This window comes from Ornithodoros turicata, unplaced genomic scaffold (assembly GCF_037126465.1).
Source record: "Ornithodoros turicata isolate Travis unplaced genomic scaffold, ASM3712646v1 Chromosome21, whole genome shotgun sequence".
NCBI lineage: Eukaryota > Metazoa > Arthropoda > Arachnida > Ixodida > Argasidae > Ornithodoros > Ornithodoros turicata.
The window spans coordinates 2148105-2165132 of NW_026999337.1; the positions used below are offsets into that span (position 1 = coordinate 2148105).

The window sequence follows — 17028 nt, forward strand, 5'->3', positions numbered from 1 at the left end:
ATAATACTTGAAGTCAGCCCTCAAGTCCTTCTTTACAAACGTTAGTTGGTGACGTGGTAATGAATCAGTTACAAGTACTCCGTTTAGCAAAACAGAGTTAACTAAGTGTTAAATCCCAATCATGGTTCAATTATTAGTTGACATTTGGAAACATGGTCACTAAGAAGCATACTAAAAGGTTATGAACACAGTTCAGCTGAATGACACTGATGCAAATTATCTTACTTACTCCTCACATATACAATTGAGACATGAGTATAACCTACAACTACATCTATGCCCACGGGTTACTTAACCCTCCAGGAACAAACTAGTAATTATAATATGCTGTGACAGCAAAGAAAAAGCAATGAGAAAAACTTGCAGCAAACAAGAAATGAAAATATGCTGACAACATTTCTACAGGTCAGCGCACTGATGGGAAAGCATCCCTAATAGCATGCATGACGCAGATCGAGATCCAGTGGAGTACTTTCTATTGTATTTTCTCGGAGCACCCCATATCCTTCTTGTGAATGGCCGACAGGTGGTATAACGGAATTTCCTGCAGGTTTTCCGTCCAGTTTGCCGTTCAAGTAGCGCGTAAAGACCACACGGCCCTGCCGTGTATGTTGCCATGCTTTTCTGTTTCTCGAATGTATGTAAAAGACACTTGCAGTACTTTGAACACACACAGTATTTCGAAATATCCGTTACTTCTGATGCAATCGTCTGTCTGCTTTTCACACGCATTCTCTACCTCTCGGCAGCACAAACCGTAGTATATATCCATCCGTAGTATCCGTCGGTTTGCATTTCACACATGAACACCTGCACGACGAAAAAACAGCGCTTGTTTCGGCTTACACAAGTGCTTCTCCCTGATACATGGAAATTTCACAAAGCAGTCCATGTTCACGGCACAGTGAGCTACTGCTGAGGACGAATGTGACTCCGATTAATCTCTGGACGAGGAATCTTCTGCTGCGAAGAACACACTTTCCAGCACGCTCACGCACGAACAACAGTTCTGTGTGAGCGACAGTTCTCGAATGGGGAATTCCAGCGCACTCATGTTCAAGAGGCTCGACATTCTCGACGTAGAAAGTGGTCACAAATGCCCACTGCCATTTTCGTTTTCGCCGGATTAGCGCCCGGAAGTGCGCGTGTTACATGCGTCCTCAACAGATGGCGCGGGATCATGCAATTGTTGACAGATTGCTCGGTTTCCTACTAGGTCCCTGGACATGGAATTATGGAAAATTCGATTACAGAAAAACGACAGCGATTTCAGCGGAGTTCTTTGATATTTGAACTTTTGAAGGTTCAAGCTTTTCGCTGAACATAAAGTTTCGATAGGTTTATATTCACTTTTCGGTCCCTTTAAATAGGGACCGGTTGTGTAACCTCTCATTCACTTTGGCACTAATGATGTCCCTCGTATGACGGACGAAACGTCTGAGTAAACCTTGTTATTTCGTTATGTTAAGTCGGAGTTCTCTACTTTTTGTCTAGTTATGTCGTCTCCCGGCTTTTAGAGTATTTTTGCAAGCAGAAGGCAGCAACAGGTAGCCGTTACCCCTTTTCTACTCCCAAAGTATACCTTTTTTTTAAGAGTGTAGTGAAGGTACCACAATGACAGCCCCCAGAGTTAGAGACGGGGAGCTTAGGGTTCCCCTAAAACTGAAGGGTTTTCCTGTTCCCGTGGGTGCGGCTCCTTAAACACACACACACACACACGAGACGCATTTTGCACCCGTTAATGCGAGACCGAAATCAGAAAGACAAATTTGAAGTGGCGCATGGATACAAACATACTTCCGCACTATGCTCGTCGTTTCGATTTGATTCGATTTGGGTGAGGCTGGAAAATAGAGGGGGGATAGGTTGGAGTGCCATAGGTTCGAGGTTTCCTGTGTGCCTCAGTTAACGGAGAGTCATAGAGCAGCTAATAATTTGATTTGATTTGACGTGGGTGGAAACAATTTCGAAATAATGGGAAGCGTTGTCGTATCGCGAGGGAAGAATAACTTGCAGCGAGTGACGCCCAACATATGGAGGTTTGGTAAAAGTTAAAATTTGGTAAAAAAGTAAAAAAAGTGGTTAAAAAGTAAAAAAGTTTGGTAAAATTAGTCCACCCGAGGGCACAGCACATTCTCATAGTACCTTATCCATTTTGCCGGTTGAAAATGGGACGACACTTTCGCGGAAGGAAGGGCGAAAAATATCGCACGTAGTATTTGCCTCGTAAGTGCTAAATGGTATATAATGTGGATTCCAACGTATGTATACGCGATTGCAAAGACAACGTGAATGTGCGTGAATTACTTTTGTTTATTATTTGCGCGGGTGGTAACGCTCTGCGCTTCTCGGATGTCGAAGTATTCTTGGCTTGGCAGGTGCTACAGCCACTGGTGGTTCCAAGCAGACCCCTCCCCCCCCCCCTATTATCAGTCTCCATTCCAACAGCGCGAGAACTTGATGTGTGTTTGCTAACACAGTCAGGGAGAGACGTTGTAGTAGATGAGGCAGTTAAACAGAGAAGGCTAAACTCAACACAAGCCTCACAAATTGAATGACTGCAGTTGAAGGTAAGGTGGGGTTTGAACCCACACCATCTGATTGCTGGATAGAGGTGCTACCCATGCTAGCTACCCTCTCTTCGACGTACACTAGGAAACAGGCACTCTCTCTCACACACACACTAATAAAGATGCTGCTGGTTTGTAGAAAATGTTCTTATGCTCATTAAATCAATTTCACGTGAATAATCGATTGGATTCATCTGCTGAGTGGGTTCCGCTCATTCTTGGTAACCAAAGTCGTGCTCAATTCTGGGAGGTTGCAATTCTACACTCTTTAAAATAAACTTCATCGCATAGCACATTTCTAGCCAACCATCATCTCGAATGATATCGTTATCTGCCCTGATTTGCTAAAAACGGGGGCGTACGCCATTTTTGTGACAATTATGAACAGCATAAGCGTCACAAAAAAGGCGTACGCCTACCGCTTTGAACCAACCAGGGCACATAGCGATATCATTCGAGTTGATAGTTGGCTAGGAGCGTGCTATGCGGTGAAGTTCATTTTTAGGAGTGTACTATCTGCTGAAATTTTCCGACAGATTTTAGGGACGAATGTCGGTACAGTTCCCTTTGAAGTTGGCCACTCCACGTCTGTACGCCACTCATAGCCACAGTTCTTCGCGGCGCTGACACGGAATATCGAGAATGCGGTGAAACGAACAGCAAGGGAACACTGGAGAAGGAATGACAATTAAGATGGAGGCGTCCCTTGCACTGCTGCGACCCCCGTGGTATTTTCTTACAGCGAAATTACAACATAAGCAACCGTGAATGACAAGAATAATTTATTGCGCTCATGATCAGCTTGAAAAAATGTTCGTTCGATCTCTACAAAAAGGATGTGGCGGCCCGGTGACGATGATGACGACGTGCCTCTGCTGCCACGCGCTACGGCGCTGGCACAGCAGTTCTACCGGCACCGTCCTAGTGTGAGGCCACGTCCATCTGCCCGCTGGGATATTCCATCATCGCCGGTCAGGACTCATGTAGGGGAACACCACCTCCTCTACATTTGGTGACCCGAACAACGAACACCATGTTCGGTGTAATTCGGCCATGCAACATCCTAAATTTTTCGGCAAACCAGCAGCGAACCACCCTCTAGCAGGCAAGGCGCACCGGGACCACTGTTCCACCGGGGACCCGCAGGGAGACCACAGTACGCTGACTTTCCGGCCTCCACCTGCTTCATGATGGACCTCCCCGGCACTTCTCTAGCGGCAACCGGCATTCATGCTGTCGTACCGGTCGCGGTACTGTCGCCCACTCATCAACGCACTCACCCAGCAACAATCAGCCCTCAACAACTCAATCACTCAGCAACAATCAACTCTTGGCGGCAATCTCTCAGCAAGCACTCAGCGCAGTCAACAAGGGCTCAACGCACTCAGCAGACAATCAGCAACTACTCAAGCACCCAACCAATCAGCACTCACATCTCATCACTGGAACCCGCCCGGATCGCAGCGCTCTTGTTGCCGACATCCCACTGCTGCTGCATCAACAGTCACAAGCACAAGCCGTATGCCCAGCCGTCCACCATCTACGAGCCGTCATCATTCTCCTCTTCGTGATATCGACGCGAACCTCAACCGCATGCACCGCTCCGCGTCTGAGGGGGGGAGTGATGTGGCGGCCGGTGACGATGATGACGACGTGCCTCTGCTACCACGCGCTACGGCGCTGGCACAGCAGTTCTACCGGCACCGTCCTAGTGTGAGGCCACGTCCATCTGCCCGCTGGGACATTCCATCATCGCCGGTCAGGACTCATGTAGGGGAACACCACCTCCTCTACATTTGGAGATTCCATTGAATATCACGTCCGGGTCACCAAATGAAAGTGATTTATTCGAGAGGAGATCGTGCCGGAAACGGCTCGGCGCGAGAGAATAGCGATGGCGCTGTATGGCGATGGCGCTGGAACCGCTACAAGGACATCCAAGACGACCGTGACCGGGAACCAAAACAACTTTATCGTCTTTATCGTCGTTTATGTTCGAACAACTGAATCGACCAGTCACAGTGCGCCACGCTCATAAACGTATCAGTGCACCCCTTTTACTTCATCGCCCTCTTTGTCGTCTCAACCACAACCGGGAAGACGAAGTCTGACACCTTACTAACAAGCCCAAACCAAGTACTAATTCGCTACACACTCCCCCGGGAATTGAGAATTCTCATTTGCAAAAGTACTCAAAGTGATACATGCCCCACCAACAAACTAGTAACCACACAACTCTAACAAATCTCTAAGGGATAGAGCAGTTGCACTGCACTCTTAAAAATGAACTTCACCGCATAGCACGCTCCTAGCCAACCATCATCTCGAATGATATCGTTATCTGCCCTGATTTGTTGAAAACGGGAGGCGTACGCCTTTTCTGTGACACTTATGCTGTTCATAATTTTTCACAGAAAAGGCGTACACCTCCCGTTTTCAACAAATCAGGGCAGATAACGATATCATTCGAGATGATGGTTGGCTAGGAGCGTGCTATGCGGTGAAGTTCATTTTTAAGAGTGTGGTCTGCGCAGTACTGTTTTGTCCGACAGTCTTACTGCGCACGCGCGAATGTTTTTGTCCCTGTCTAGAAACACCTCTGTGATGCGTCTGGTCTTCCACAGGTGACGCGGTAGCCTTTCATTATGAACAATGACTAAGTCTCCCACTCGTAGCGTCGGTTTTCTGCTGGACGTCTTGGCCATGTGCGCTGACCTGACCCTGTATTCACACGAGTCAGTTTTCTGCCGGCTGACGCTCAGGTGGCAGGGAACGTCACTGCTCTCTGGTGCCACGTGACCGGCGCTCTTCGCCTCGTCACCGCTTTCTGATCTCCGGAGCGGCAGTCGGAGGCAGCCGGATATCTTGTCCTCCCGGCAAAGATTCTGACGACCGACGTCGTCTGCTGCCGGCAGAAGGCAGGCAGAAGGAGAAGGTGACGCAACGGATACTTATCGTGCTTGCTTTTTATTTCATCAGGATTGCTCTGCATTTGTCCCATACAACGACATTCACTGTACTATGGCTAATTCTGAATTGGAACGCCAACGATGCTTGGCTTTACCGCGAAAGTGGTGCAATGACACACCGGCGCAGCAGCTTCGGAACAATCATGCAATGCATAGGTAGATGCCTACAACGTAGTGTTGCATAGGAAGCTTTTTCTCTACGTGAGGCGAAACAGACACGGAATACAAAGCATGAATTTTATAAACGCGGATATTTCTTTCGCTTGACAAACGATGACTACACATAATCGTTCGCTTGCACCTTACCAATACATGTATAAAAACATAATAATTGGAAGCTACTCGTCCTACCGAAAGGAAAATAAAAATTGATTTGATTTAATTTAATTTAATTTAATTAATTAATTATTGACTACGTGTAGCTCGACATCACAGCGTCATCGCCAGTCGATCACTTGTCGGCACGCTATTGCGTCTATATTGGTGCTCAGCATCGAGATACGCTTCACTTGTGGAAAATAAAATCGAATGTGACAACGTCTATTCTCAAAATACTCCGACGGGCGTTTGGGTCGTCCACACGGAGATTTGGGTTAATGCTGTTTTACATTCCATAGCGCTTCTTCGGAACCTATTCTTTGGCCTATATCTTGTCCCGTTTCTCACGTGAATGCACTCTGCATCACACACAAGGAGCGCAAGTGCAATAAGTTTTTTCTTTCATTGGTCCATCCTACGCTAGACGCAGACGAAATGCAAGCGCGAATACAGAAGGGATCGGAAAACTGACAGCCGCAGGGAAACTGACTCATGTGAATGCAAGAGAACGAGCGGGCGCCTTCAGACGCATAGTGACCTTGTTTATCTCGGATATCCTCTCCCTCCTTCCCGACTTGCTGCCGGCAGAAAACTGACTCGTGTGAATGCAGGGTAAGTTGCAGAAGATATTCTTCTTTCCATCGTTTCCAGAAACGATCTAGTAGGAGCTGCTGTTGTCTCCAACGGGCCTGTAGATCCTCTGTCGGCTTATGTGCGCTCCCAGAGAAGGATGGTAACGAAGTAACCCGCTTGCCGACCAAGAAATGCGCTGGCGTAAGTGGTTCTGCTTCATCCGGGCTGTCGGCGACGGAAGTCAGAGGACGTGAATTTACGACTACCTCCAAACCGTGCAGGATCGTGGTCAGTTCTTCAAAACTGAACCGGTTTTTCCCAAGGATCCTTTTGAGATTGTTCTTCACCACTCGGATCAGCCGCTCCCAGAGACCACCCCACCACGGCGCACGCTCCACAATGTACTTCCAGTGAATTTCCCATTCGGTGAGATGGTCTTGGAAACTTGGTCCGCGCAGTGCCTTCCAGATCTCTCTGTCCGCTTTCTTGAATGTTGAAGCGTTGTCCGTGTATATTACGGACGGGACACCTCGTCGGGCAGTGAACCGTCTGAAGGCTAGCAGAAAACTTGCGGTACTCATCGTCGTCACCAGCTCCAAGTGTACCGCTCGGGTAACTGCGCAGGTGAAGAAAGCGATATATGTCTTCTGATCTCCTCCGTCCGGCGACTTCACGAACAGGGGCCCAGCGAAGTCGATCCCTATCACATCGAACGGTCCTGTTTCCTTTACTCGATCAGCGGGAAGCGGAGCAACGGGAGCTGATGCTGGTCTAGCCTTGAGCCGCCGACAGACGATGCACCGATGTAGGACCTTTTTCACTAACTGTCGACATCTGGGAATCCAATAACGCTCCCTTACATCGGTCATGGTGTCTTGCACACCTCCATGTAGCAGCCGTCGGTGTGCCTTTTCCACAACGAGTTCAGCAAGCCTGTGGCAATTAGGCAGTAATATCAGGAGCTTTGCAGCCGTAGACAACGCAGCGTGCTGCAGACGACTCGATATCCTCATTATGTTGTCACCATCAAGCACTGGTCTTAGCTCAGCGATTGGAGACTTCTCGTCGACCTCGTCGCCGCGCCTGACCTGCTGCATCTCTGTGTTGTACTCTTGTTTCTGCGCCTCCCTGATCCAGTACAGGTCCGCCCTCTTTATCTCTTCGGCTGTTAGAGGCCCTGAAACCTTTACTTTCGGTTGGCAGTTGTTGATGAAGCGGTACACCCACGCGGTCACAGAGAGGACGAATTGCAGTCGGCTGTAGCTCTCCAGGCTCAAGCCGCTGGTCGTGGGACGGTCGTTGCCTGCCAACAAGACTTGGGTCTTTACACGTTCAGCTTCCAGTTCTTCGTCCTCTACCTTTTTCTTGGGTGCTCAGTTCGGCCATGACTCCGTAGTTCTAATCAGCTATTCCGGACCCTTCAACCACTTTTTGCAGCTCGAGAACCTTTGTATTTTCTCTCCTCTCGTCAGCAAGTCCGCGGGATTCTCCTTCCCCGGACAATGACGCCAAGATGCCGGATCTGTGGTGGATTGTACCTCGGTGACTCGGTTCCGTACAAACTGTTTCCACCGGAGGACTGATCCTTTGATCCATTGAAGGACGATGCTGGAATCCGTCCAGAAGTAGAACTTCAGCGGCCAGTTTGTAAGGGAGCTCCATATGACCTTTGCTAGCCTGCACCCGACTAACGCTCCCATCAGTTCCAGTCGCGGCAATGTTAAAGTTTTCAAGGGTGAGACGCGCGCCTTCGAGATCATGAGTATTACTGAGACGCCCCCAGTTGTGTCTTCTGTTCTCAAGTATGCAACTGCTCCGTATGCCAAGGGACTTGCGTCAGTGAAAACGTGTACTTGTACTCCCGCGATGTCTCCTATTCCTTGGCTCACAAAACGCGGTGTCTCGATGCGTTGCATGTACGGTAGGCCCTCGACCCATCGTGTCCACTCTTCAACCATCTCCACGGGTAGGTCTTCGTCCCAGCCAACGCCGGCTTGCCAGATCCGTTGGAAGAGAATCTTTGAACATATCGTGAATGGTGACACGAAACCTAGTGGGTCGAATACCGATGCAGAGACTTGCAGTATCGTTCGTTTCGTAGTGCTTTCCGAACCGGCGCTCCTGTTGTGTTGTGCAAGCTTCAGGCTGTCTGTCTGCCGATCCCATCGTAATCCCAGTAAGCCTGTGTCGTGGTCTCCGTGACCAACGTCTTCTTGTTCTTCATAAAGCTGGTTAAGACGCTTAGAATTTGATGCCCACTTCCGCAGGTGCATTCCCGCCGATCTCATGATCGCTATGGCTTCTTTGTAAATCCGTTGGGTATCCTCCTCGCAGGAAGCCCCTGTCAACGGGTCATCCACGTAGAAGGATGCGGTGAGCTTGGAAGCTGTTGCTTTCAACCGTTCCTCTACGCCGTTCAGGTGGTGTATAATTGTGACTGCCAAGAGGAACGGACTCGAAGTCGTTCCGAACGGTACTCTAGTCATTCTCCAAACTTGGGGGGCTGATAAAGGATCCTCCTCCGCCGGTGTTTCTTTGTACCACAAGAAACGCAGTGCGTCTCGATCTTTCTCTCCAACCACTACCTGCAGCAATGCTTGGGCGATGTCAGAAACAAGCGCGATACCTTCGGTGTGGAAGCGCAGTAATAACGGTATCAGTTCTGTGTTCAGCTTGGGCCGTTGTTCAAGGTACGCGTTTAATGGAGCTGTGTTTGGAGCGTGAGCGGAAGCGTCGAAAACGACCCTGAGTTTGGTGGTTGTGGAGCTTTCCCGAACCGCCTGGTGTGGCATGTAATATACATGCTCTGACGACGTTGGCTCCGAATCAGTAACGACCCCCGCGTGTCCTTCCTCCAGGTATTTGCGCATTGCTCCATCGTAGTCTAATAAGTAGCTGTAGCTTCGCCGCAGTCGTTTGACCAAAGTACGCAACCGGTGCTCTGCGACTACTCTGTTGTCTTCTAGTGGACTACTGATGTCCTTCCATGGCAACCGTACTTTGTGCCGACCATCCCCCCGCGTGACTGTGCTCTCAAACTGCTTCATGACCGTATTTTCCTCGAGGCGACCGTCATCGGCGTTGTCGGTAATTCCTAGGCTCTCTAGCTCCCAAAATTTCCTCAGATCGAAGGTACTTTCCTCCGTTGCGGCTTCAACGTGCAAAACGCAGGTAAGCGCTTTAGTTTCCTCAGTCAACGATGACTTGAGCACGGCTGGCCCTTGGAACGTCCAACCCAAGTGGGTGTCGACGGCGACTGTGTTTCTTTTTACCGGCACAGCGACGGACGTTTGTCCTCACCAGCGTCCACATTTGATCTGCGCCTACCAGAAGCCCGATTCCAAGTTCTGCTTCTACTCCTGGAAAAAACATCTAGTCGGCAATGTGTCCTCCTTCAGCTCTGACTGCTTCTACGAGAGCGTCGTCTGGGCATAGTGACACGATGTCCTTGGAGATGAACGGTATCTCCACGGCCTCCAGCAGGTGCTCCTTCTAATCATACTGGCTGCGGAGCTTTACTTGCACCAGTTTCTGTCGGTGAACGACTCCTCCCGCCGTAGCGTCGCCAAAGGTGTTCAGCCTTTATGCCGCCTAGCTTCTCCAGGTTCAACCGCCTGGACACATCTTGACGGACGAAAGTCTTCTGGCTGCCGCCATCAAAGATCCCTCTAACATAGGCCGACTGCTTTCCGGCGAGAATCCACGCTCGAAATGTCTGTAATAGCACGACGTCGCCATCGTTTGCTCCTCCTGTGCTTGCGGCGTACATGCTTGTTGTTTCGACCGTTTCAACCTTCGTCCCCGAGACGGAGTTCCAGTTGGGGTCGCAGAGTGAAGTCACGTGTTTGCCATTGCACGACGAGCATATAGCCCTCCTCCTGCAATCTTTGGCGCGGCGTCTTTTCAATGCACACCTAAAACAGCGGCTTTCTGCGGAGAGTATCCTCTTCTTTCGATCCAAATCTATGGGGGCGGTGCAGTTCTCCATCGTGTGCTGCTCGGAATCGCAGACGTTGCACCGTGCCACCTTCGCCGATGCATGCAAAACTGCGGACGCTGGTCGGGGATTCTTGATTCGGTTTCCCTTCGCCTGTTGATCTCGACCAGAACCATTTTTGCTAGCATTGCTGTTACCAACTTTCTCTCTGCTCTCCACTTCTATTTGTAGAAAATCGAGAATGCTGTCGAGCTCGGATCCAGATGACCCGGTCGTTTTGGTGCTTTCATCGTTCCGTTGTGAGCTCTGGTGGCCGCCTGACGTACTCGGTTGTGCAGAAACTATGGATCTACGAGCCGATCGACGATAGTACTTGACAGTGATATCGCCAGGTAACGCCTTCAGGATGATGTCCAAGAGTAACGCTGCGTATGTTGACGGGGAAATTCCGAGGGCCTGTAGTCCTCGTCTGTGTGTCTGCACGTGGTCGAACAACCGGCGGAGACTCCGGATGTCGTCCGACGACGTCACCACAGGAGGTGTCCTCAACTTTCCAAGAAGCTCTTGTTCAATTCTCTTCTGATCTCCGAAAAGACGAGTCAAAATGTCAATCGCGTCCTGGTAGCACATCTCCGTCGCTTGAAGACCCGCTATCGCCGCTGCAGGTGGTCCGGACAGCAAATAACGCAGATACTGGAATTACTCCCTTCGTGAGAGATCTTCATTTTCGTGAATAGACTGTCAAAATTGCTCCCAAAATGGTGGCCACTTCGCAAAATCTCCGTTAAAGGTCTGCAGCTGCAACCTTGGCAGTCAAACCGCACTTGGCCTTCTACGGTTTGATATCGGGTTGGCTGCCCCAGTGTTCAGACCGGGTTCCGTTGCCTTCGCCTTCAACAGGCTCGTCATCTTGAGGACTTGATCTTCGTATTCGAGCACTGTCACATACTCCTGATCCATATGCTGATCGGTAATCACCGGTTCTATTTCTCTATCCAAGATACTTCGCTCCTTGCTGTTGTGCAACAGCCTTTCCAGCAGTGATGCGTACGTTTGCGGTGTGGTACCCCAAGAACACACGCGGTCCTCAGGATGTCCTCAAAGTGTCATCACGTCCTCGTCCGTGACGGGATGAACGGAGTAGGTCCACGGGCTGTAATCATAGGAGCTTCCAGTGATTGCCATTTGCGTACATCCTGCGGTCATCAACCAGAGGACGAGCACAGGAGAAGTGAATTATTTTCATGCTGCGTGGTGCATTTTAATACCTGCTAGCAGTAATCAAGTTCTCGATTTATTTCTCATTACCCAGTAAAATCAAAGGAGGAGTGCTCATGCATAAATTTCAAAAATGCAAACAAAAATAGAAAATAAAGACAGATATAGGGTTGCAAATACTGAGCGTCGGATGATAAAGAAATCCGTGCATGTGCTGCGTTTGACGTACAGTAAAATACAGCTTGCTAGACCATTCACTGCGGTCTTGTTGCATGAGCGTCCGCAAAGGGTCCCTGGCAGGAGGTTGCACGGAGCATTTTATTTATGAAGAGACAAAAAATAATAGCGTTTCACTTCCCAAGCTTCACTTACGATGCATGCCTCAAACCAAAGCAGTAAGAAACACGAACTCTACATTGATAGCGATTTAATACTCCAAGGAATTTCTCAGTTCATTGTTGGTTATGTGCAAAATCAAGTTAAACTTAGATACCTCACCCTTTGTTTTGACTGAGATGCGAAGAGGACTCCCGATTCTGCTGAAGTTCGGAAGACATGCAATAAGTTGTATCTGCTCTGTCTTGGAAAGGAAATGCTGCTGCATCATATGCCTTTCTAAGTGATTTCGGTGGTCTTAGTGCTTTTGCTTAGTCCTTTTATATATATCTCACATTTCTAACAAATTGAGGACCTGGTAGGGGAGTCCTGGGGATGTTAACCTTGTCCGCTGATGACTTTCTTCGGACCTACACAGGAGGTCATTGTGTTCTTGGGGTAGTCGGGTCGGCCAGTGCTGCTGTCGCCCCGTTGATGACCTTAGTCGTCTGCGTTCGGCGTACAGCTCGCTTTGGCTTCAGCCAGTCCATCGTTGATCTGAAGACTATAATCCTCTAAACGTTGAGACAGTCCCGGTCCACGGTTCCTGGCTTCGATACAGTGGGGGGGCCTCTGAGTCAGTGTCCCGGGTTTCCGCACCATGAAAAAATGTTCGTTCGACCTCTGCAAAAAGGACATCCAAGACGACCGTGACCGGAAACCAAACAACTTTATCGTCTTCAATGTTGGAACAACTGAATCGACCAGTCACAGTGCGCCACGCTCATAAACGTATCAGTGCGCCCCTTTTACTTCATCGCCCTCTTTGTCGTCTCAACCACAACCAGGAAGACGAAGTTGCTGACACCTTACTAACAAGCCCACAGCTCTCTACGCGGTGGTGCCCCTATACACTAAATGCCCCATTCTTTCGTCAAATAGCTCACGTGCCTATTATATTATCCCGAGCAGAACTAACAAGGGATGTACACTGAAAGAATAAACTTAACCGCAGAAGTATATTGCTTTAGCAGCCATAACATTTATACGCCAATCCTCAGTTTTCCTCAGACGTTTTCAGACATATGTCGGCACAGTTCCCTTAGAAGTCGGCCCAGGACGCACATTCCATCAGGGCGTCAGTCGTGACGTTGCCCACCTCTGTGAGGCCGACAACGGGGAGCCCTTGCACCACCCACCACCACCACCACAGGCACACAAGACAAAACAGCTGTTTCAGCTGTTGGACGCCGAAATGTGTCTCGTTCATGCTAAGCCCACAGGGTAGCTTCCTACAGAGCTTCTTTCAGATCAAAAACGTGGGGAAGTTGCTGCGTTCGTGCAAAGAATGCTTTCTTATTTTGCCTTACATTTTCCTTTCCTTTCATTCCAGCGGACAAGACGTCCCCTGCGGCTTCTCAATGTTAGCACATACTTTTCGTGCGGAGTTTGCTGCGATCGGACAAGACCTTCTTGTTTCTCATAACCGATATTTTAATACTTCTATAGAGATTGGTCTAGCACACGTAATCCGAATTGTCTTCATTCCCAAGTCCCAAGTTGTCTTCATCGGTGCTCTTGGACATGCCGCACCTTCCTAAACTAAATGGTGGGTATTTGTTGCCATAATTCACTAGTGAGTATTGAGTATTAGTGCATCGTACGCTATCGGCTTTGCGTACGTGAGGGATAGCGTCGAGGTTCTGCGCAATGCGCGAACCTCGGAGCGTGTGCAGAACAACCAGCGCTACCCCTAAACGTACCATGCTCTAAAACCTACTACTGCGACGAGCCCCTCTGTTCTTCTTTTTTTTTTTCGTTTCCCAGCTCCTTTCGCAAAGCTTGTGTGGCGACCACCTACCGTCGACGACGACGATGTCTATCGCAACAGCGGGAACGCGCTACGCGCCCGAATAAACAGTTGACCTCTGGGCTTCCTCCTGTGTGGCTGTGTGCTAGCTAGTTCCCACAGTTGGTGACCCGAACATTCGAACACCTCGGACTATTCGGCCTTCTTACCACCCTAAATTCTCCCATCTTCTGCACCAAGCTTCCCGGCCCACTCAACGTCATTCCCAGGAGGAAGCTGCCTTTTCCACCCGGCAACAGAGGTCACTCACCGCACGGCACACCACCACCATGCGCCAATTCCACCTTCGGCAGCCATCGTCGTCAGCTCCACGTCATCAGGTCAGCTTGGAAGATCCGCACGCACGTCACCTCATTACCACCGCATTACCATCACCTGCCGGCCGTGACAACAGAGCCTCGTGCTCGCCGAGCGGTCGCGCTCGTCACGGCAGCCGACGTCACCCTCTCTGCAGCCGACGTCTCGGCAGCTCATCAGCGCGGCGAACAACGCCACACACGCGCAGCCAACACGGCTTTCAACCTCTCTACAACCAACTTGTCAACCTCTCTTCACGGCCCCGCAAATCTGTCTTCACGGCCTCGCAAACCTTCTGGCGCACATCGCCAAGCTCTTCCAAAGCGACTCAAAGCCACTCACGCGACTCAAAGCGATTCAAGCGACTCAAAGCGACTCCTTCAGCACCGCACCTGCCTCCCATCATCGCAACACCCATCTGCGTTCCATCCCATGCTCCTGCTACTGCTGCAACCTGCAACCACAGCTCCCGCTGTCTCTGGGCGAGGGAGTACCTGTGGCGACCACCTACCGTCGACGACGACGATGTCTATCGCAACAGGGGGCACGCGCTACGCGCCCGAATAAACAGTTGACCTCTGGGCTTCCTCCTGTGTGGCTGTCTGCTAGCTAGTTCCCACACTTGTATTTGTGACGCAGGTACAAAACATCTGATACGTCACTGGCGCACCCACATCTGTTCGTTGGTTTGTGGTCCAGCTTGATCCGCTTCGTTTCCTGACAACCGTTTCGTGGGCTTTCTTCAGATACTCTACCAAAAAACCAGCATCTTTCTTTGTGCGAAGGATGCTCCACGAGTGAGTTGTCACTATATCGGTTCTGTAACCAGCACATTATGACTACCACCCTCGTTTCTTGCCACACCTCTGGATTGCTCTCTGTATACTATAAACGTGCTTCGTCTGTGTTGTCTCTTTGTGTCCCCTGCACCGGGGTTTTATCGCTTTTAGCTTTTACTATAAACGTATTTTTATTCGCGATGTATTAATTTTCGCGAATTCAGTCATTCGCGAAATTATTCGCGAGTATTTAATTTCGCGATTCCAGAACCGTTTCCTCTCGCGGGATACACGTCAAGCTGTGTCCGCGAGTACAGTTTTTCGCGATTTTTTAGCGGTCGCGAAATTCGCGAAAATTAATGCATCGCTAATAAAAATACGTTTTTCAGTAGTATTTCATCGGACAGATCATTGAGCGTTGAATAGTTGCAACCCATGGTGGAGATCAAACTGCTGCACTCTTTCTGCTTCATTGCGGGCCTATGCCAGAATATGCGCCCCGAGACAAGCGCTCTGTCTGTATAAAAATAAATAAATAAATAAATAAAAATAACAAAACGTGACATCTGTTTCACAAACTTCGGGGTTATGTTGAGAAAATTAACGTTCTCGCGACTGAAATTTAATCTAAGAACTTGTAGGTATGCCACGGCAAAAGTTCGGCGAACATAAATTCCATTCACCCCATACTATCCGGGCAAGTAATTTTTTAATATATTGTTCTGACAGGTTAGGTGAAACAGGAAGGCATGGTTATACATGAACACAACAGTTAGTCTCTCACGAGCTGATAGTTAGGGTTTCTGCTGTGTGTCTGTTCGTATGATTGCTTCTTTCTAGCAGAGCTCGAAGCCCTTGTGCTGAAGTGGGCTTTGCTGTATCCGAATAGTTCCTATACTTTCTCAAGCGTTTTGCGAAGCGCCATGTATATTTTGCATTTACCCGTGCCCTGAAGTAAAAAAGCTACAGAGCGGAGTCGATTGTCACAACAATGAACACATATGTACTCGGAACAACTAATAAAACAGTTGGCAATACAGAAGCGCATACAACGATGAACACATATGTACTCGGAACAACTAATAAAACAGTTGACAATACAGAAGCGCATACAACGAGTACACTGTGACAGTTTACACCAACGAGTCAGTCACCAAGTTCTGAGTGACAACCAACTACAGGTAGCTGCAGCTGTGTACACAACGTTATCAGCCTTTTCGATGGAACATGTGTTCGGCAAATACGAGTTCCCTTAGATCGATACCGAACGGAAGGCGCATGCGCGCGGGGCCGGAAGTCGCGACCAGATGTTTGCACGTGTGCTCTTACCGTTGAGCTACCGGTGATTTTATTTATTCCTTATTTAGGCATGTATCGGATACTACACAAGACAACGTTCGAACGATCCAGTACAAATGCGTAGCAGGGTGCTAGTGATGGATCTGCTGCTAGTAATACTTAGGCAAGTCAATTTGCAACACCCGTTACCACAGTCGCGGGATGGCGTAAGTATAGAAACACACAGACATCATGGCGAGTTGTATGCCTTCGAGTCACGGCGTAGCAACTGCAACGTCGTGCTTTCTGTGCGTGAACTTTATTTCGTAAAGGAAGAGTGAAACACAAAGGTACGCCGCGCAGTCGAGAACATAAACACTATGCAGTATATCAAGGGAATAGCGACGCAGTGATATTGGATAAGCTACCAAAGACTTGCGGCGTTGCTGACGTAATTGACACTGTCCGCTAAGCTGTCAGGAGGACAGAAATTCTGTAAGCTTGACCTCAAGGATGTTTACCAACAAATACTGCTAGACGAATAGTCCACGAACCTGGTGTCCATCAACACTCAGAAAGGGTTGTATCGGTACGTAAGGCTACTGTTTGGTGTTTCTACGGCGTCAGCGTTCAACGAATAATGGAAAACCTGCTGCAAGATCTCCATGGCGTCATGGTTTACTTCGACGATATCCTCGTCACCGGAAAGGATGACGACGACCACAAGAACAAATTATATAATATTGATATTGTAATGCGAAGGCTTGAAGAAGTTGGACTACGACTGATACTTGAAAAGTGCATATTTATGGCCCCTAGGGTGTACTATTTAGGTTACGTAATCACGGAAGCGGAGTTACACCCTGATCCAAAGAAGGTAGGAGCTGTGAAGAAGGCGCCAGGG

General features: G+C 49.1%; 1 protein-coding gene across 1 annotated transcript; it reads right to left on the minus strand.

The window, feature by feature from the left end:
- Positions 1–7836: 7836 nt before the first annotated feature.
- On the minus strand, positions 7837–9477 carry LOC135373149 (uncharacterized). Its single transcript, XM_064606405.1, has one exon. It carries the CDS (start codon positions 9475–9477, stop codon positions 7837–7839), a length of 1641 nt encoding a protein of 546 aa, XP_064462475.1.
- Positions 9478–17028: the final 7551 nt, after the last annotated feature.